The 22,224-nt window shown below is 43.3% G+C and overlaps 1 protein-coding gene across 2 annotated transcripts in view; it reads left to right on the top strand.

Annotated features, from left to right (window-relative positions):
* Nucleotides 1-5,476: 5,476 nt before the first annotated feature.
* dock1 (dedicator of cytokinesis 1) overlaps nt 5,477-22,224 on the top strand; it is a 141,345-nt gene continuing 124,597 nt past the window's right edge. The window contains exons 1-4 of one of the 2 annotated variants that reach the window (XM_076143549.1): nt 5,477-5,680; nt 21,414-21,497; nt 21,679-21,719; nt 21,820-21,875. In XM_076143549.1, the coding sequence (XP_075999664.1) occupies nt 5,638-5,680; nt 21,414-21,497; nt 21,679-21,719; nt 21,820-21,875 (224 nt within the window). In that variant the 5' untranslated portion in view covers nt 5,477-5,637. The remainder of the gene's footprint in view (nt 5,681-21,413; nt 21,498-21,678; nt 21,720-21,819; nt 21,876-22,224) is intronic. The other variant, XM_076143550.1, reaches the window with a different exon arrangement.

Here is a 22,224-nt window from a genome sequence, read left to right as displayed (position 1 = left end):
TTAAAGATACTTTCCTCTCACTGTGTTGTTGGCAGCAGTGGGAGGGAAACGGGTCATTTTCCTGCCGAAGTGTAACTGAGTCAATACTTGTTGAAATAATTGTGAGGAAATGTCTTCGTTTCAGGCGTGGAACTGTGGATTTAAATGTAGTGGAAAGACAGAGACAAATAGATGGAGATGAAGTCTGTGGCTTCGTCACAGTTTGTTAGTTTTGATTTTTTGGAAATGATCTTTCTTCCGCTTCCTTGCTGGGATTTCAGCTGTGGCCGTGTTTACCTACATGCAATTGCACAACATTATAATTCACTGTGCAATCATGGAAGATATAAATATTTATAACCTTTTTGAAGAAGCGCCTGAAATAAAATTTTAAATATCGCTACATGAATTTTGGAATGTATTAATGTCCTACTATTATTGTAGAAAATACTACAATATAATGTCTTACAAGCACTTACAAATACATTTTTCTACAAACAAAAAATTAAACAAAATGATATTGTGTGTAAAATTCTATAATTATGTACAATAAAAATTATAAAAATATAACAAATATTACAAGTCTGGCTGGATTCCTACAGAAAAAGAATTCTACAAAATGGCAAATGAAAGCCAAATGAATGAAAGGTTAAAAATGTTAGAGGGTTACGATCTAGTAAAAGGTGAACATAATTCTTTTTGTCACCAAATCTGTGAATAACCTTTAAAAGAAACCGCACATGATATTAACAGAAGTTACGGTCCGTTTATCTGACGATCAATCAAAGCGTCTCGGTGTGTGAAAACTCTGGCTTTGATTTCTGCCAGCAGCCTGAGCTTTGCCGGGATAATCTAAGTATAAACAAGCACGCGGCTGGAACATCAAGCCTCAGATCAACCCCGGAGAGTGTTAGAGCTGCCATGTTCAAAGATTAACATGGCTCCTTCATCAATCAGTCAGCATCTTTCCTTATCTTTCTGCCTCTACTTTGCCCGTATCTCTATTTGTCAGAGTCTCAACCCATACTTACTGCTGTGGCACAACAGACTTGGCTGGTTATAACCGGAACTGACTTGGTTTTGCTTCTAAAAGGAGGACAGGGGCACCACTGCAGGTAGATGCTGATTAGTGTCAGGTACACTGTGTGGCAAGTCAGCCCTGAAATAAGCTCTTGTTCTCATTCTGGGTAACACTGGCCCTGTGCTTAGCCTGTGGCCATATTATTCCTGCACTGATCAAGACATAAACATCTGCTGGAGTGGAACCATTGTGTGTTGCGGGGGAATTTAATGTTCTTGCTGTAAGACAATTGCCTACGACCTGTGACCTGTTGATCAAATATGCACAAGTATTTGAATTATGAGTGGATTTTCTTCTGATGCTCAGGCTTTCTCGGTTCATTTTCTATCTGTTAGACAAACAACATCCCTCTGCTGTAAAAAATGATTGTAAAAGTAATAAATGCGATGTTGGTACTGACCCTGGTGTCTGGATGCTGCTGCGTGCTTCTGAAATAATGGAGTGATAGGTTGTTTCAGTTTTACCTGTAAGAGAAAGGGAAGCTCCATTAGAAGAGGGAGAATTTTCCGTGAAATGTGTTTTGATTTACAAACAGACAGACAAACAGATGTTCCTTGTCTGATACATTCAAATAAAACAACTTTTACTCTATGCTAGACTGTCTTAAAACTACTGTAAACCCCAAAAGTCAACATTGACGAACTCAACCAGATATTTTTTCCTCAAAGAACTGTATGTGTGTGGCTCCAGGGAAGAGATGTTCCTTGTGCCTCGGTGCAGTGAAATGTATGGCATTGTACAGCCCAACAACCTATTGATTACAAAGTAATTCCATCTGTTCATTGGGTCATACTCCATTGAATTTGCCCTGTACACTGACTTGCATCCTCTCAGGGCACAAAGCTCAATCTCTCTCCTGCTACTGCTCCGAACGAGTCGTAAACCTTCGGAGAATGCACGGCGTTCCTGCAGAGTAAGCTGTTTTCAAAGGATGCTGGAGCACTGCCTTCTCCCCGGGTAACTGAGACTTGACTACAAATGACTCTCTGTGGAACAGTACGTGTTTTAGTCTGCCCCTCCGCAAACTACACTCCATCACCTCCACCACACAGAGCTACGCCACGAGACATCTGAAGCTCACTCTGCCACACTGAAATGTAAAAAAGGGGGGAAGCCTTTAAAAGAAGACAGAGACGTTGTTCTGCCTGGTGACAGGCTTCAAAATCAAACTTTAATGAGAGCAAAGGGCTTTCAAACTGCCAATCAAGCTCCCTCCAAGAATTTTGCTTTAGACCTACAAAAATCCTTCAAATGTTAAAAAATAAATGGTTAAATACCCTAAGTCTTCCATTAATTCCTTTGGCAGTGCAAACCTCATGAATTAGAAATAAAGCCCATTTTATTAGTGTTATAAGTACATGACTCAGCTTGTCACAGGTTGTAATTAATCGTCGCTTTCTCTAAATGGTTTTATGGACAAATTAAGTATACGCTGAGGAATTCCAGAGGTAATATCAGAAAATGGCAAATGTCCCAACATTTAATGAATAAATACCTGTGTAACAGATGCTCTATGTCTTACCTGGGAGGAAGAGTGATCCAAATACTGGTTTTGGCTACAGATGTCAGCCACCGTTACTCTCCTTTGGATAGGCAACCATCCAGTTTTGACAGGGGCAACAGAACTGAGTTTAGCCTGTTCCTTCCTTGGGGCCTGCATGATATGAGCTCTCTCCAAACTCCCACGACGCTCGGTAGGGGAGAAAAGCCCACTGTGAAGGGGCTCCTGGCTCCCTACTGAACTCCCATACAGGCTAGAACTTCCACAAGAGGATGAATCTCTTCTGAAAGAGAGATTCCCCGATGATCTCAAAGCAGGTCTCGCCGGCTCCCTATTAAGAGTGGGCATGGAGGTCGTCCGCTCATTAAAAGGTGGAACCTGATGGTGAACAGGGTTGCTGAGAGAGTGTCTCTGTAGCTGCTGCAGCCAGCCATCCAGCTGGCCTCCTTCAGTGGCACTTTGAGGGCGAGGTGCGCGGTGTGTGTGGGAGACACGTTGCAAACCCTCACCCTCTGACATACGGCTCTCCCAGTAGGAGTCATCCCCAGATCTCCTCCAGTCTGAACTCCTTCGCCGGTGGGCAGCTGGCCCTCGGAGAGTCATCCCTCTGGAGCTCAGGTAACCGCTGAAAGCTCTCAAGTTTCAGTCTACCATAAAAGCTCTTTGCTGCAGAGGTATTAATGAGAATCCCTCGGCTTAACTCTCCCTCTTAGCATGAGGTATGCCAGAAATGCACTGCGAGGAATAAGTAGTGATAGGAGTGTTGCTGCTCATCACTTTTAGGGATCTGTAATGAGAAATGGGATCAGAATCCAATGAAACATGAGTTGTATCATACTCTCGACTCGTTTTTCGATATACAATTCTGCAGCTCGGCTGATACTGTTACTTACCGAAGAACTTGGAGAAGTACCATCGGTTTCAACTCGGCTCAGTCCCTAGTGTTTAGGAGGTAAACACTCTCTCTGTCTTGAAATAAACTAGGTGCTAGTGGGTACTGTCTCCAGTCAGGCGTGTAGCAATGTGAGGGATGCTTTGCGAACAAAAGACTTACTGAGCTCCAATACTGGGAGGGAGAAAGGAGGAGAGAGAGGAGTGTGTGTTTGCGCGTCTGTGTGTATGTCTGTTTTCAGTGTGTCTCCGTGTGTGCTGAGCAGAGGGGTCAAGAAACGTACATTTTCTGATTCTCCTTCAAACAACGTATAGATTTCAACAATGCTGACTGTTGGTAACATTATTGATCATTAAACTGTCTGAAAGTCAGAAAATACAATCTTTATTTGAGCTAATCCAACTTCCTGACATTTAAGCGTGCTTTATAATGATGGAGCATCACTAATGAGCACATTATCCATGTTATTCCATACCTCACAAACGCTCTTTGTTAAATCCTTCTATTGCGTGTGATCTTGTGGCCAGTGGCTGATGAGGCTTCGCTTATCTCCGAGCCTCCATGTGACTGGAGCGAGACTGTCTGAAAAATGGCCCTGTGTCTCTCTGCCTAAGTAAGTGTGACCCACATGATGTCCTAACATACAGAAGTAAATAGTAGGTTGCAGCACGTCATTATTCCTTCGCTTCCAGCTGGAGGCAAGGATGTGCTTTATTCTTTATTTGGGGCGAGTTAAACACAGATCAGCAGAGAGAAATCCTTTTACAACAAAGGAACGACGCTTTCTTTGATGTTTATTGAAATTCGGCATTTATCACAGGATTAACACTCCTGAGATGTCTTTCAAAGTAACTTTTGTTGTACTTGGTGAGTCGTTATTCCCAAAAATGGGGTAAGGCAGAGATAACAGTCTTAAATATTAATTGCTCCGACCTGCTTTAAGACACCTTATCAAATTGAGAAGCTACAGAAAATTATCTCCCAGACACACGCCGAAGGAATCCGCATTGATGTGATTTATTCCGTTTTGTATGCTCTGTCAGGGAGAGATGGCATCAAAACAAATCAAAAACTCAACTAAGTGAGGAGAGTTTTAAACACGGTTCAAGAGAGGACAAGCTCAAACGCATGACAGCATGAGTGAAAGCCGCAGCTCCCTCTTGTGGCAATGCTTCAACATGTCTTCCCGGAATGAAATGCAAGGCAGTGGCAGGGATCAAAGGGATCACAGAGATATGAGAGATTTACCGGGAGGATCCCTTAGACACTTGCCTTCCATCAGAACATCGCAAGTGCTGAGGCATTATTGTTTTATAAGATCAGCTTAGATCAGCACTGCAGCACTGAGAAAAACAGGGTCAGTTCGCCCATCTCATCAATTTTTGATGACAAAGAAGGACAGAAATGAATACAGTGCATAATTATCTAATCTTCTGGCAATGAGACAATGAGCTAAACAGTGTTTGATGCCATGTATATATTCTATTACAGATATACAGATTTTTCCCAACTTAATGTATAATTTGAGGCATTACGATGAAAAGTATGTGCTCAAATTGTGTGAGCTTTATTTTGCATATTTATTGTATGTATTGAATTGTATTGTATTGTATTGTATTGTATTGTATTTAAGTATGTATTCATGTAAGTCTGCAGAAGTGAAGATGTGACCATATGACCTTTGTACAATGCTGTCTATTCTTTAAAGGCTAGGGCAGAAAAACTCCATAATAATAGGTTGTACTTATATTTTACTTATGTTTTCACTTATATTAGAATATAACTATTCTAATATTGTTTATATTAAAAATAATTAAAAATAAAATGAAACATATTGAGCACTTCTTAGCCTATTTGGTTAAAGGTCATAGTTCACCCAGAGTTTTGATTGCCATGCTTAGTAGAATAAGAGACATAATTATAATCTATCAACAACAACTTTGTAATACTTCTCAAAGCCTCCGTGAGAGTTTTTGGAAGTTTCGCAGTCCGCCCCCAGAGGTACTAAAGTTGTTCCGTTCTGCCCCCTCGCGGTCAGTCTGGTCACTGGTGGAAAATGGCTGCTTGGTGTAGCTCTCCAAAGCTGCGAGAAAACTGAGAAAAGTCTTTATTACAACCTAAAGGTCTCACCCGGATCTTTCCCAACGGACCTAACGTCAACCCGCAGAGGCTTGGATACTGAGAATGTCTCGCTGGGTGCCCACTAAAAAGGAAAAATATGGAGTTGGTACGTAGAGAAAACTTGCATGCTCCATCGTTAGCTCGTCCTAGCTCTTGCCTTCAGATTTCACAAGTTTGGGAAGATTTGTGATTAGCTTCCACCTAATGTCTGCTGCCTGCGGGGACGGGGTTGTTAGGCAACGGGCCACTTTACGTTACGTTTTTGTGATTGCAAGTGTCATGTGTACGGGTATTTGCCAACTAGTTTGCATGAAATGTAAAACAAGGATTCCCTGTCTTTGTGAGGAAGAGGCTTGTGTGTGTGTGCGTGCGTGCGTGTGTGTGTGTGTGTGGATTGGGAATTGTTAGAGGCGCGCCTAGTTTCAGCCTGTTTCCTGTGTTATGGGGCCTGTGAAAACCTAAACAAGTCACAGGCTCCTCGTACATGTAACTAAAGTACTTTGACTACTGTTTATGTTTACGACAATATTTACAACAGTACGGCGTTTTTCCCCGGGTACTTATTGCAGCTTTCTACATAGTTTTCGCAGCGAGAAGAAGACTGTCCCGCTTAGCTTCAACTGTTATAGACACATAATACAGTTTAGAGAGAGAGAGGGATAATAGATAGATGGATAGATAGATAGATACATGCATGCATACAACCATAAATAAGTAGTGCAAGCCATGCTGCCACAAATAGTGTCCAATTGTATTGTTACGGTGATATAAAGTTGCTTATTTTCTGAGATTTGTACCACAACATGTTTTCAGAAAGGCATTGTAGTACGTTCATATTTTACAAGCTGCATTTTAAGCTGTTTGTTTGTGTAGTTAGTGATTAATAATACAGTTTCCAGCAAATTTGCGATTTCTGCTGGTTTCTGTTGTCTTTATTTACCATCAGTGTCGTCTCTGATGTGTAAACAAGATCATTACCGGAACATCCTGTCACGTTGCCTTTCCCAAAATGGTTGTTTATGTTGTATGTCTATGTACAAATAGTCATAGATCAGTAACTCATTTCCCTTGCTTTTCGATTTGTTTAGCTTTGGGCGGCTATAGCGTTTGCGGCACTGCTGTTGCCTTATTTCACATGCATTTTGTATTATGTTGAGGTACAACTCTTATCATTTTCAAGCATGTCTAAAAAAGATTGGAATTCAATTTTTGCCTAAGGAGCCTGGGCTGTGAGTGTTTGACGTTTGAATAGATTTCCCTTACTGTTTACTCTGCAGCAGAGACACATCATGCAACCAAAGTAATGAGCAGAGTGAAATATTGTGTGTCTGCCTTCAACTAGCGAGATAATAGTGATTTATTTTGATAGGGATCCCCTGGAGAATCTTGGACCGCTGTTTGTGGACCGCTGCTCCTCCATATTGGCCTTAAAGTGCGGTTACAATGTAGTGGATTGTTAATTTAGATTGTAATGTACCCCATCACCTTCATACTGAGTCCCCTTTCACTTTGCCAATTAGTGAGACTGAGAGCTTGTAGTTGTGTTAGGGTTGCTGTGATGAGTAATTGATGAACTTGGCAGCTCAAACCAAAGCCTTGATTCCCGGCTCAGACAGTAGCTTCCAGAGGAGCTGCGGTCCACACACACACACACAACAACATTATGGATTTGTAGCCAGTTGTCACTTTGTGGCTTTTCGCAAATATGGCTATGGTTTGTTTCATCATGTGGCATATGCTGTATTGTTCTGACGCTAACGATTGCCTGGATGTATTCCCTCATCCAAGTGGTCACATGAGAGAGACCGAAAATTCTCACAGCAATCACTGAATGCTCTTCGATGAGTCATTAGTAAAAGAGAGGCATCTGCTGCATCACTGCTGCAGAGGATCGTTGGGATACATACAGTATATGTTGCACCGTTCACACATCCTGTATTCACCAAATAGCACTAATGAGCACTCTTATGAGACCTTGTGTGTTGGTAGCATCCATGCTGGACTGATTTCTGCTCCAGGGGAAAGTTTAGTTGTAGTGTGATAATGGCCCTGTGCCGTTTATGACTGAGTTTAGGAAAAGCGTGGCTCCTTTTCCTCAGCAGCATTAATAATAAATGCGACTGCCTGCTTTCATAGAGTATGACAGCTGCTTTGTGCTGCGGCTAAGCCTAACACAATAATACAAGAAATCTAATAATGATAATAATAATGATAAATCATATCATAGGCCCCATACTGTGTTAAGATCATGGTTGTGCATGATTTTTTGCTGTGGTTTCTAGTTCTCTGCTGGTTTTCATTTCCTCCTCTATGTGGCAATGAAAGGCTGCACCAGCTCATTAGCACACCATCAGACAGAAGGATGGGATTTTTGTCTGTGCTGCGATTTCGGCAAAAATGCAAGCGAACCTAAATGAAGAGAGTCCACCAGATGAGGTAATTCATACGAATATTGCTGACTCTGACTCTGACTCCGACTGTGTGTAAACGACAAGATGCAAATCCATAGAAAATAGATTCCTCGCTATTTTGTTTAAGTTGTGTCATTACTAAACCTTAGATGTTATCCTGAACTGAGCGGGGACAACACAGGGTTAATGGGTTCTCTCAGAATTCTGCCTCACTGCTTTATCTCAACAAAATCATGTTGCACATACAAATCGATAAGAAAGAGGAATCAGGAATAGAAACTGTGAATAAATGACTGGCGTTGATGATCGGCTGACATGTGACCCTTGTTGCAATGTTATTGGCTGATTCAGTTGTTGAGGGTGAGTGTGAGGGTTGTTATATTCCGGAATCAGTCTGGGACTTGACAGTTTTCCTAAGCTTGTTTAAACAAAGCTCATATGTCTGAACTCCTTGCTAAGAATGATTTGACTCTGAAGTCAAATCCTCAGAGCATGAGAAGTTTAATACAAGCCCAGATGTCAATTTCTCTTTAAAAGAAAACAAATCTTTTGGATATGGGTTGGTATGTGGGATTGACCTAAATTTGGAGACTCTTGTTTCCTGATGTTTCTGGAATCCTCCCTTTCTCACCAGAGGCAATTCTGCCCTCTTGCTTTTGCATTGTTTCTAGGAGAAGTGTTACCCTGAGGCATTCGGCCCAGCCGCCTCCTGCAGACAGTGCATTCACTTACTCTGGCATTTTCAGAATGTTGCTTATCAGCCCAGATTTAACTGACTTGGCAAATCATATTGGCATCGGCGAGGCACTCACACACACACACACACACACACATATGACTGTGATGGACTAACTTCAAATGTAAGCTGAAGATTGGCTCGGGGCCTGATGGCTTCTTATGGCTTCTTTTCACATCAAAAAACATGAATGAACACAAATCAAACCATCCGAGAAAAGTTCAAATCAAATATCTGTTGACCTTGAGCTGATTTAATTTTACGGTTCTTTTCTTGTCAAATGCCAACTGACCCAGCATAAATCAAAGGGATCAGGGGGTTTCTGAGGCCTAGTTACTCCTGCGGCAACTCAGAAGTGATTTAACAGGTCCTCGGGGAAATGCTTTCCCTCAGTCTCCTACTTGCGTGATGAATTAGCCAGAAATACCTTTTGATGGTAATTTCGCGTGTTGTCTCATTAATTCTGTTTCATCAGAATGTTCCTTGAGAGAGACTTCTAAGGGCTGCAGCTCCTGAAACGACACCGGCAAACACCGAGCGCCACAGTTATTTACAAGACGCCTATTGCTGTTGATTCTTCAGCGGACATTCCCTCAAGATCGTGCGCTTTTATTCGAAATGTTTCCCATTCTGTGCTGCCTTCCTATTGTAATACGAGGCATTTTCAGGCCTGTCGGTCTTTTGTTTTGTTCTTAATAAGGGACTAAATTCCTACATGCGTTGTATTTACCAATTGAGTCTGTTCGGTGTCAAACAAGACAAATTCAAAGCGGAACAAAATATATCAACAAAAGCCCGCGTGGGAATGCTTGCTCTGCTTATTGATCTCAAATGTTTGGGAGCAGGAAGAACGTGTGCAAAACAGGAGTAAATATGCAGTGGAATGCTAGGAGAGCTTCATAACATTGGCAGAAGTCGGATAGGTCAGACATTTGGGGCATATATGAAGCAAAACTGTATCAGCAGCATTTAAATATTGCTTCATGTAAATGCAACAAAGACAATGCCGCCAGAACAGAGCACAACAGGATGCTAACCTTCAACGTGTTTAATCCAAAGATAAGGTAGGCAGCCGTGACGTCGCTATGACCTTTTGCCCGGCGTGTTTAATTTGCCGCGGGTAATCAAGGTGAGAACAAAAACAAAAGAGAGAGTTGTGATAATGCTGCTAGCATTGTTACGTAATGCTGAGAGCAGAGGACGTACTTGTACACCCAAAGATGTACACCCAATGTACTTTCCTCTTGTTTCTAACGCTAAGGTTTGGCCGGTAAGGAAATGCTGCTTCCTGTAGGTCAGTTCTCACGGCACCAACTGGCAGCTTATCAACAAGCAGAGACACACACACACACACACATACACACATACACACATAATACCCACACGTACGTTGAGCGTCATTGTGGCGATGATTCATATTCTTAAACTGGCATTTGGCTGCCTGTCTAATAAGACAGACTGTAGGCCGGGGTGAACTGACGACCCTCGTCTGGACTGTTTTCCTTGAGAGGAGGTTAGCAATGAGTGACACATTGAGAGCGGCGAAGAATCACTGCCACTTCATCTCTCTACTGAGGCCACAAGTAATTTGTGAAGCTCCCGCCTACGCCCCAAGAAATCCATCTCCCCACCCACAAACGCAGTAATCTAACAAAGATGGTAGCAATTAAAACTCCGTCTGAGTTTCCAAATAAATCCTTACCATGTGTTTTTGAATTCCCTGCCTAGTGTTTTATTCGTGTCTTATTGCCTTTTGGTGTGAAATAAGGGAAAGTGAAACCCGAGTCATTCCATTTTCTCCCTTTACTTTCCTGTCAAATGCTTATTTAAGGAAGGATAAATATGAAATTGAGGAGCGAGGCTGTTGCCGCCGTTGCATAGCCTCAGTGAAAAGAGCTTGAAATCACAGCTATTAATTCTGACATAACAGCATTTAACATTATCCACCGCATACCTGAGTGTTAGTAAGAGGCACCTGATTCTGCCTACGCTTCAACTTCGTCCAAGAAAACAGCTGAGCCGACAAAAGCGGCGACAGAAGGCTTTTACCGAAGTCAAATAAAGCGGCTGATTAATACGGAGCTGGCAAAAAAAAAGGAAGGAGATGCTGAGAAAATGTGAGACGGGCAGATAAGAGACAGAGAGAGATGCTTCCCCCCCCACCTCTCCCTGTCAGTTTCATCTTTGTTTGTTCTGTATTTCAGCCAGGTGGTGTTTATGATCAGCCTGGCAACCTTTGCTCATAGATAGAAAACCCCAACAGAAATTGCCTGTTGCAGCAGAGTGAGGCGGTTAAACAATTCGATGCACGGAGCCGCGGTGTGAAACCTTTAAGAGAAACCAAACTATTTTAAGACTTGCACATCCTTCCTTTGACGCGTTGACCTGCACGCGTGAGGCTTTTGATAGAAGGAAGCTAAGTGGTTTTATTAAGCGTCGACTGCGAGAAGTGCAAGACTCTCTCGAGCCCGAACTCCAAGCTAATACCATTATTTACAGTTTTATGAGTTTCTGCTTCATGGTGTTGAATTATTGGGTTTTGTCTGAATACACCCTCCGTCTGGGACCTCAACCCGCACGAGTTCCTCTCTCAATTTAATGCAACTGTGCCACAGTTCAAAAGCTAGGGTACAGTGCAGCACCTGGAATCAACCAACTTCCTTTCTTTGCGAGTGATGCAGTGTTTGCTAGCAGTTGTCTCTGTGTGTGACCAGTGGTATACGTAAATAGAGAGGGAAAAGGGTTGAAACTTGCTCCACCATCCACTCCACTCCGTCATTTACTCCTCATTGTCTTGGCATACATAAGATACAGTCCCTTAATCTGAGTCTAAACTTTGGACATCAGAACTTTGCTATTATTCAATCCTTAAGGAATACTGTATCGACACTTGGCTTCATCGGTGAGGCAATTCTGATAGAACGTCTCCCTGTGGCTTGCCGTTAGATGGTGGCAAAGACAAACAACAGCTGGCCTATTGAATCAACGCATAGCTAAGTGGTTCCGCGACTATTCCTTCCTGGCTAGCCGCCGAGACAAAGCTGGAACTCTTCTATCCTTGTTTTAAGTGTTGCTGTCACGCAAAAGGTTGAAGAGGAATTGGCTGCAAATAATTCTGCTTTGGATTTAATAAGCCTCGCATTTGATTTAATGCCAATCCGCCTTCCAGTATTAATTGTCGCACACTTCAAGCAGTATTGGCAATTACTGTTTCATGTATGGAACAATGAACATTTTGAATATTATGATCAGGGAGTGAGTCAGCGCCCTTGTCACTTTTACTTCTCCTGGTTTTTCTCAGCTCTGTTGTTTGTTATTTTTTGGAGAGATTGATTGGCCCTGGCAATTATAATCATCAGTAAACTCTCTCATTACGACAACGCAGTCATATGTTGCCACGACCTGTAAGCACCTTTAGCACCAAAGATTTTACTTTCTAAAGATAAACTATGACAACACGCACGGTTGCTCTGCCAGGTTCATTCTGATTGGCTGCCAGGGGAGACATAGGCTGACATTAGCCTGGAATGACTTGAGAGGGTCTTTGTGGTGGCTGTTGATACTTGTAAGCCTACACACGAGCCAGCGCTGCCCTCTGCGCAAATGGTCTGTGATATTGTTCCTTGGCTGCGATTCAAAAGGCTGCAAGACACAGAGAATAAAGGACACGCACACCTTGATTGTGTGTGATGCAGCTGTGTGTGTGTGTGTGTGTGTGTGTCAGTGACTGATGGGGGTCGCTCCTATTGCTTGGCTACTCAGGCAGGTGTCCAGTACTCTTTACTATTGATTGTGGCCGTGCTGAGCAGCTTGGGCATTGTGTGGAAAGAAGGCCTGCTGTGCTCCTTTCATCGGCATGACAGATGGCTAATGGCGTGTAACAGTTCAAAGTGAAACAAAGGTCATTGATGTAGATGCATGTAATTACATAATTTAAATTTTTAGCTGGATGAAATATATACGAGAACCTCTCAGCCATCACATCGCATTAGGCGGGAAACATGCAGGCTGTTACCTCGGTGGCATTAACGCTGTTAGACTGGAAGTTATTATGTTGGTTCTCTTCTGCTCACTCCTACAGCTAAATTCATACATTATATAGATAAATGCTGTAGTGTGAAATGATATCAGTTAGGGCAACGTTACAAACAGACTGCGTACATCTTACCGTCTGTGCCGCTGTCATAGGCCAGTAATCGCAGCCAAACATTCATCTAATTTTTACACAGCAGCCAGTTGGATTCAGCCATGACGGGGCATGTGAAAGATGTGTGTGTGTGTGTGTGTGTGTGTCTGCCTCCCTCTGTTGTTGTTTACCATGCAGTGGGCACACAGGGCATCTTTCTTCACGCTCAAGCTGTAGATTCAGGGTCTCTGCAGCGGCGATGTGCCATTTTTTGTGTGTGCCAGGCTTAAATGGAGTGGAACCTGACCCATGGAGCGCACACTGGCTCTTTGCCGGTCCATTTTTCTGGAGTGCAACCAGTGTGGGAATGCCACTGACGGGGGGTTCGGTCATCTTCATCAGTCAAACACGACCGCCAAGAGGTGTGATTGGAGTTGTTCACCAAGAAAAACCAAGCAACTGCACAGAGGAAATACTGATCAGGGAACACACAGCCACCTACACATGATGTCACTTGTGGAGATTGTTATCGATCGCAATGCATTCATATTTATTTCCAATAGTCGTAGAAAATTTTCCACTTTCTGAGGGCGTATTTTCCTTCATGGGTGAGAAGAGCTTGAGACAGAACAGACAGTACTCGAGGAGAGAGTATGCTCCACTTAAATCATGTTAGTTGATTAGTTATTTGATTAATATGTGTTAATTTGTAGAGATAATGACTAGAGGAAAGAACTCACAGTGAAGACTCCCTGTTCTGGCTGTGTTGAATATTCTCATCATTAAGCCCAACCCACTCTGGCTGAGTCTGTAAGCAGAGGTAAAAGCCAGTGATGAGCAGGCAGCTGAGCGGGATGCTGTGCCAAGCTGTCAGTGGGTGAGCCGACCCTGGGAGACCGGGTCGGCTTTTGTGGGTCAAGCATGTGCGAAAAGAGGACCAAGCGCCATGGGAAACATCACTTCCCAGCTACCGCACAAGATGGAAACTTAGCTCCGAGCCGGATTACTCTCTCGGCGTAGGCATTTTACTGACAGCCCACTGCTGACGGCGTCCACACGCACAAGCTACTATTATAGTCTCATAATGTTGGCTTGGGCAGATCCTCCATTGCAGTTTTGATACATTTATTCTGTTTTCCCGTCATTACTCGGTCTTTTCGTTGTGTAAGGCCAGATGCTGTGGTTCAATGGCAAAACCTGGAATATATCAGGTCCCCAATGTCTATGAGGCTATTCAGGTTATTAAATGTCAACATTAATATCAGCTACATTCCATATTAATGTTCTCCCACTGTTTTTTTTTTGGAGGGGACTAGTAATGGACATTCGTTGATTAAAGGCTGAGACAGGCCACAGATTGAAACATGTAGCAAGTTGATGAAATGCCCTTTTGTGTGCGTCTGGCTAAAATACACAATTGTCAGACTGTTGCAGCCGGATATGGAAGTCCTTCGAAGTTATCCAACTACTGTAGCAGGACATGTCAAAAAGTTGAGGGAGGAAATATATTTTTAACAGTGAGTTTTTTTGGGGGTTTTGGCCTTTTTGAGTAAATGCAGTTAATTATGTTGTCCAGGCAACAGTTAAGAACATAGGTAGGTTGTGTTTTTGTTTGTGGCATTTGTGCACATGAATTTTCCATATATTGATCCACTATAATATAAATAAATTAGATTTGGTCTGTGCAAAAGGACTGGTAATTTGTTTCACTGTGTGCATTGTCTTCGAAAAAAATTTCGAAACCATTATGGGAAAAAAAAATTCCCCCCCCGCCATTACTGAAATGATATTACTCATCCAACACAATCATTGTGAAACCACAAGTACTGAATTTGAGGAGGCACATAAACACACAAACAAGCTCCTGCAAACATGACATCATCAGAGAATACAATCTCCAAACGCACCAATAGACTTATGGGGTTTGGTTTTTGCGGCATACAAATTATTTTGAAAGCCACATGCAAATGATCGATTTGGGACACACACACACACACACACACACACACACACACACACACACACACACACACACACGGGTGGACAGTGGTGTAAATGTATAACATCAGATAACAAATCAGAAAGCAAGTAGCGAACTAATCAATAATGGAGGTTATAGAGCAGTTGGGGGACGTATGGATTTGGCTTACTGGATGCATTTCTAAAGGCAGGATCCCCCAGGTTGACACTTTATGAATAAGTAACAAGTAAAAGTAAACAAGTAAACTTGCTGAGTCAATTCAGGAGTCCCTTCAAATATTTGATGATAATTATGCTGTCATTAGCATTCCTAAAGCACTGAAGAGCTGAAAATGGGCTTAATCTTACAATGCAAATGGCTTATCAGTGTGGATTCAGTTTAATACTTTTAGTTTTCTGTACCTCCTAAAGCTGTGTTGGAATGCAGATGATGTAATCAGTATGACCTTGTGTTCTTGTGCTATGTTTATATATATACAGTTGCATAAAGAGTCAACTATGATGAAATGTATACCAGCACCTAATGTCATTCTGTTTTGTTTACTATTTAATGAAGTGTTTAAAATGACTCATACTAACATTATAAGCTGGTAAATGATCCCTGAATTAAACTAATTGATTGTTGTAAGTATTCAGAATAATAGTATCATTTGTTTGGATTATTGGTTACAAAATGATTTCAAATGAAGTTACCACACAGGTTAGTTCATGAGTCAAACAAGCAATTACACCGCAATGTAGCGCTCGCAGTCAGTGTGTACAAAGTGCAGGGTGCATCATTGCTTTTGCAGACACCGTGCAGACATACGCTCCTCACTCTTGAAAGCACTTTGTTTTTTACTCACGACCCCTGTTGTACTCGGATGATCATTTTCAATTAAAGAAGTAATTGTGCTGTGCAGAGGCGGTGGAATGTGTTTGACTGCACCCTCAGGTCTGTGCCGGAGCTCGGCGGAACCCGTTGCCAAAAGGCATTACGGCTCTTGGCATCTTGGTATCTGACATGTTGTAGTTTCCACACCTCCCTCCCTTCTGTTTTGACTTTTCTTTACAAACCCAAGCCCCACCCACTTCCTCTCCTGTCCACCCTTTTCATTAATGTCCTGTTTTTTTGTCCTTATCTCATTTCTACCTTCAGTCTTCCTGTTGTCATGAAATGCACCAGCGTTTCCTTATGACTTCTGGAACAACCCCGCCTATTGTGATGCGGCGACCTTTGAAGCAGGCATTTCCTGCTTCTTTTATGATAGGAGTGGAAAAATCTGGTCCTGCAACGGGGTGAGACCAGGGGTTTTCCCTCCGTCCCCGCTTAGCTGGTACCTTATTAATTTCAGGTTAATTGCAATAGCCTTATCTCTGCTTTCCCCCAAAGCAGATAAACCTAAAAGGCTGTGTTGTTGGTAATTGGTTTAAGAGGAAACGGGGTGATCGGTCCACAATCAGGTTCTCTGTCCGCAAAATTAGAACCATTAGGCTTCCTTCCCGACACTTAAATCTCTTATCAGGCTCCGTTAGAGGACTTGAAATTCATTAGCCGAGCATTTCTCCCGCCTTGTCCTTGTCCCGCCACTGACGGAACTCGCCTTGTTTACCTTCGGACTTTATGAGCAAGTTGTATAGTACATTGTCATCATTCATCATTTAATCTTTCACCCAGCTTGCGTTAGATATCAGAAAATGTGCTGCAATGTTTGAATAGTAGCTTTATTTTCCATTCGGTGATGTTGAAAGTCATCCTGGATTCCTCAAGTGTGCAAAAATACTTCAAGGAAATGGAAGTTATTTTAATTCCTAGACTTAACCTGACTAGGCTGTTGGATTGTATGTTTTTATTTACTGGTTCATGTACCAGCTTCTATTATCTCCCCCAAGAAATGCTGTAGTGTTGAGTGTGCGTCACGGTGTGTGTGTGTGTTCCTGGTGAGGGAGTCCGACAGAGCAGCACTTATCATCCACTGTCAGGGGAGACGGAGTAGACGGCCTCCATTTTGTTGCCCTGCCCAAGCCGCCGTCGGTCCGGCTGCGCTAACAGCTCCTGGCAGATCCCTGAAGAATACCTGTCAGCTCTGCGGCCTTCCTCACCGCCGCTGCCAGCAGCGGTCTGACTCACCACAAGCAGAGGGGGCTCATCAGAATACACACAGCACAACACCTGCAACAGCATCTCACTCCACTCATATCTGTCCCGCACAAATGGATACACACCTTTCCGGGGTCAGCATCAAAAGACACAAAAACGTGTAGCGTTGATTTTTAAAGACATTTTGCCCACTCTATATTCACTTTTCTAAGATAAGATTTAATATCACTGTGGGCAGCATATTTTTAGATTTCTGCAACATTGTAAATATCATGTTTGTGTATCCCAAAGTAATTTCCCCTTAATGCATTTTCAAAACTAAGCCCTATATCACTATGATGATATATAGTTCTAATATCGTTTTATGCGTCAAAAGTGATATGAGCATCTTTTTTTAGGTGGAAGATCACGGGGAGAGAGAGAGAGAGCGAGAGAGAGAGAGAGAGAGCCCCCCCCCCCCTTCCCCCCTCCCTCCGTGGACTCTTTCATCTTGAGATCCACCGTACAGCTGGAGTGTAATAATCATCCTCCTCCTTTCAGTCCCGCTGGCTGGGAAAGGGCATCCCCAGCGTGCCGTGGGCTTATTGAGCTCCTCTCTTCCAAGCTAACTGCTGTATTAAATTCATATTTCCTTACTTCAGAAGTGCTCCAAATTGTTATTTGTCAGCACATCCCCCCCCCCCCCTGTTTTGTCTTAAACATGGCTGAACTCTCAGTCTCAGTCTCTCTCTCTCGCTCTCTCTCTCTCTCTCTCTCTCTCTCTCTCTCTCTCTCTCTCTCTCTCTCTCTCTCTCTCTCTCTCTCTCTCTCTCTCTCTCTCTCTCTCTCTCTCTCTCTCTCTCTCTCTGTGTGCGTCGCATAAAAAGGCTGCGCAAAATTCCAAACTTTTCCTAACCTCAGAGTGGAAGTATTGCGGGTTGGTTGCCAGGATGAAGTGGGCATGACTGGACTGGATCCCACTGAACGCGCCACAGGCTGCAGGTATTCGCAATGAACACAACGCGACGACGAATCCACTGAGGAGATCTTAACCGGCCCCCAAAGTTAAAACAGATCGAAGGCCGCTACATAACATTCTTGAGCCGTCTTGGTGTCCTGGGCCGACTAGACGATGGATAACAAGGCGTCCTTTAGCTGACCCTTTGACTTTGCCTGCCCTTGGCTTTCATGTGTGTGTGTTTTTTTTTAGAAACCAGATTAGAGCAGCGGCGCAGAATGGTGTCACCTGTCAGGTGGTTTTCACTTGATGTACGACGGCTGAGCCTGATACAGAAGGTCGTTTAGTCGCAACTTCTCCTTCTCCTACCCCCCCACCTTCCCTCCTAACCCTCCTCCTCCTGCTCATCACCGCATTCTCATGATCTGTGTGTAATCATATGTTCCCCCCCTACATGGATTAGCGCAGGATTATTAGCGAGCCAAAAATGTAGAATTACAATCAGTCAGATATTTAGCCGGGGCTGCTTGTAATTGCAGGGGAGCTTGTGGGCAACGCGTTGGCTTAAGTGGGGAAGGTCTGAAATCTGATTCCTCGTTTCCCTCTGAAGAGATTGTTCTCTGAATATGCGCAGGCTTATGTAAGAGGTTATGTATAGTAATGAGCCCGTGGCAAACCCAAGCTGCTGTGTGTTTCTTTTTCTCTCCCCCCCCTCCCCTTCAGCTCCCAGAGATTTGCATGCCACACTCCAGGGAGAAATACGGTCCACTTCCTCATCCTCTCCTTGTTTCTCTGATGGTTTTCTCTCCCTCACTGCTCCCTAATTGACACCGGTTCACTCTCGGGTATGCAAATCTTAAGTTTACGAATAATTACAGCTGTCATTCAACCCCTCTTTTGCGACACAAATCACTCCGGTTCTCGTGTTAAATTACCACCATTGCTTCACGTGTCAAGATTATGTTTGATAGTTGTCATTTCGCCCTGTCGTCTTCCCCCGGTGTCATTTGTGTGTGTTCGTTATGTAATTGCACGGCCCTCGCACAGGCAGACTTCTCCCCCGTGCTTCCTGCTTCCGTTGGTTTTTGATACTCTGCGGGGATCACGGGGCAGTTTTTTCATTTTGGAAAATACACAAGCTGTTTGTTTTGGCTGCCGCCTCACAGTACCTGCTGTTTAGCGAAACACGCCGAATCAGCTGGACCTGTGACCCAGTTCCAAAACAAACACACACGCGGGCTTTTTTCTTGGCTTACTGGTAATGATAGTTTAATTGAGCGCACCCCCGCTGCATGGTGACCGGGCCCGCTCTCTGATGCCTGCGCTCAGATTAATCCCACCCCTCTATTTTGATTGTTTTGTTGTTTCTCTCCCCCTGCAGGCACCTTTTGTATGTCAGCATGGAACCATTGAAATCCATTTCCCAGGGTTCTTTGTTCCATTGTCAGCCCCAGTTGGCTTGTGTTCTGGTACATTCTAAGCTTTGTCGGATTGTTCTCGTACGCTACAAAAGTGTCCGCACGCACGTAAAGCGTACGCACTTGCACTTGAACCTTGTTAAGGAAAGGAAAGAAATGAAGCTAAATGTTATGAATGAATCTGTTTCGTGACATTTCGTCTTTAACTTCCCAGAAAGTTAGATTAGATAAGAGTGAATGGTTGACTGGAGCTGCTGCAATAATGTATTCTTGATGAATTAAATTCTTAACGGCAATTAATTTGAAAATAGATTAGCCGTGAGTAAATTAACCTGTTGTTAAGGCAGAGAGAAAGGTTGATGCATCATTAGCATGCAGGGGAGACTTCAGTACCTGCGGCGAGGGTCTTTTTTAATTAAGCTGTCATTCACCTCTCGGAACCTCTGTTGATCTGACCCCCACACGCCCCCCACCTCAGCAGATTACACTCACACACAAGCATGCGCACACACACGCACGCCTACCTGCCTAACTGTCTCGCTCTGCCCCATAGGTGTCTCTGCAAACACCAGTAACAGCCACCTGTCACACTGTCAGCGCTGTTGCGATCAAGGCTGTCGTTGAGCCTTGTGTGTGACTGTGTGTGTGTGTGCTACAGCGTATCCGTGTCACATTTCTGCGATATGTATGTCGATCACGACCGGTGTGACAGCGGGCATGTTTCCGAATTTGCGGAATGACAGAAAGAATGTCACTACAGAGCGTTTTCTTGTCGTTACAGGATGACCTTGACTGGTTACAACAGCGCTGACAATATAGTTGTGATGTGTGTGTGTATGTGTGTCGGCTGTTAAATCACTGACTTCAGGAGAATAGGCTGCATTCTGTTTCTGATACTAAAAAGGCAGTTGAGGACACTGAGACCTTTATTGACTTGCGACGTAATTGATAGTTATGGCTGCGTGACGTGAAGCTATATACATGCAACTAAAGACATTCATCACACATAGAGACGCCGTTATACCGGCTCTTCTTTCTCTTTACTGTCTCTCGGTCTAACGAATGGCCGACGCGCAGGACAGATGATAGCTGTAGGTAGGTAATGGCATAGTTCAGCTGCGTGTGTGTGTGTGTGAATGCATGAGAGGGAGAGAGAGAGCATGAGAGAGTGTCACATTGATTTCAAAACCAAAAACAGGAGCTGCAAATGTTGTGTTACCCTCCGTAGATCCTTTAGATTCTTCTGATTAAAGACAATTTGCGCCCCTGATTGATAAGAACACATCTGTTTGCATTTGTATCCTTTCATTGACTTTGTGTTTGTGTGTTTGAATTGCGTCTTAACTAAGCTGATTGATAATCTGGTATGGAAATATCAAATAAAGGAGAGGAAACCATTTTAATCGCAAAGTAGTTACACATTGAATTTCCAATTAAAATATAATTCAATTTGAGTTCATAATTCCGTTTCAACATATTGCAGTTCACTTAGACTTGAATTTTATGATTTTTATCTACCTGGAATAGGATGACGTGATGTTTACTCTCATTTCTACTTTGTTTTTCTTGTGTTTACCACATTAGCAACAGCATATTTAGCCATTAAGCCACGATGAATTGTTCTAATGGATAACAGCATGTTTTTTTTTCTCTCCCCCCCTCCTCTGATTTAACTCATTGTAAATTGAATGTGATGTGCACTGATTTAACATGTGACACGCTCGGGCGGCTCCTGTAACGCGTCCGTATTTATCATTAACTGCAGATAAATGGCGCAGACGTCTTTATCGAAACCCATACGAGCGTCGCAGCTGATTTTTTTATTGCGGCTTTGTGTCAGTCTGTCACCCCAGCGTTTGCTTGTTTTGCATCGGTGTCATTATTGTTATTATGTTCTCTATCATTATTGGATTCGTTTCAGTGGGCGTTCTAACTTTGTTGATATCGCAGTAGGAACGGTGCCAGGGCCCCAAACATGGCTGTGTCAGACTGTGTGGGTGGGCAGACGTTCCTCTGGATGTGTGAAACAGCAACCACACATTGCAATGGCATACAATTAGTGCCACAAGGGAGCCCCGAACGCTTTATTGCCTCTTTCCTACTCCTGTAATAATACCTAGCTCTTATTGTCCTGTCGCTTCTTTTCCTCAGCGATCTATAACTACGACGCCCGGGGAGATGAGGAGCTGTCGCTGCAGATTGGAGACACGGTGCACATACTGGAGACGTATGAAGGTGAGGACGGCCTAAAAACCGACGACCCGTGTGATCAGAGCTGACGCGGTGACATCATTCGCGCATCTTCGCAATTACAACTTCTGTTTTTTGTCAAAGTGACGCACGTATGATTATGTTTCATCTCAGAAACTATCAAAACAAAGCTGTTAACATGGATCGTATTGTGTTTTTGTATCAGGGTGGTACAGAGGGCACAGGCTGAGAAGAAGATCCAAAAAGGTGAGCGGCTCAGAAAGAGAGTATTAGAACTGGAAAGACTTGCTGCTTCTTCTGACTCAGCTGTGTCTGATGTTTGCGTTCTGATCTGTTCCTCCTCCAGGGTATATTTCCCGCCTGCTATATTCACCTGAAAGAGGCCACAGTCGAGGGCAGCGGGTTAGTACTTTCACTAGAAACTTTCACTTTCTGGAGGAGACGATGACTCTCACTTCCCAAGTTGCACACTCGTGTTGCATATGCATGTGGATTTGTTAAACTGATTACTCCTGATTACAAGGATTTTTCAGCGTTTTCTTTATCTACTCCGCCATTAATTATATGTTTATTTATGACACATCACAGGCCGTGCTAAATAGGGCTGGACTTTGATTGGAAAGGCTTTTGCCTAATGACGATCACGATAAGCAAAGACTCTTCCTCTCACTTACGCACTTCACAAGATTACAACGTGTTTCGCATAAACAAAGACAAAGCAGTAATAGGAGTAAGATAATGTTTGGCTTGA

The sequence above is a fragment of the Genypterus blacodes genome, unplaced genomic scaffold, assembly GCF_046128005.1.
Source record: "Genypterus blacodes isolate CSIRO-AG114 ecotype Tasmania unplaced genomic scaffold, CSIRO-AGI_Gbla_v1 ptg000026l_1, whole genome shotgun sequence".
Taxonomy (NCBI): domain Eukaryota; kingdom Metazoa; phylum Chordata; class Actinopteri; order Ophidiiformes; family Ophidiidae; genus Genypterus; species Genypterus blacodes.
This window is presented reverse-complemented; position numbering and strand designations above follow the sequence as displayed.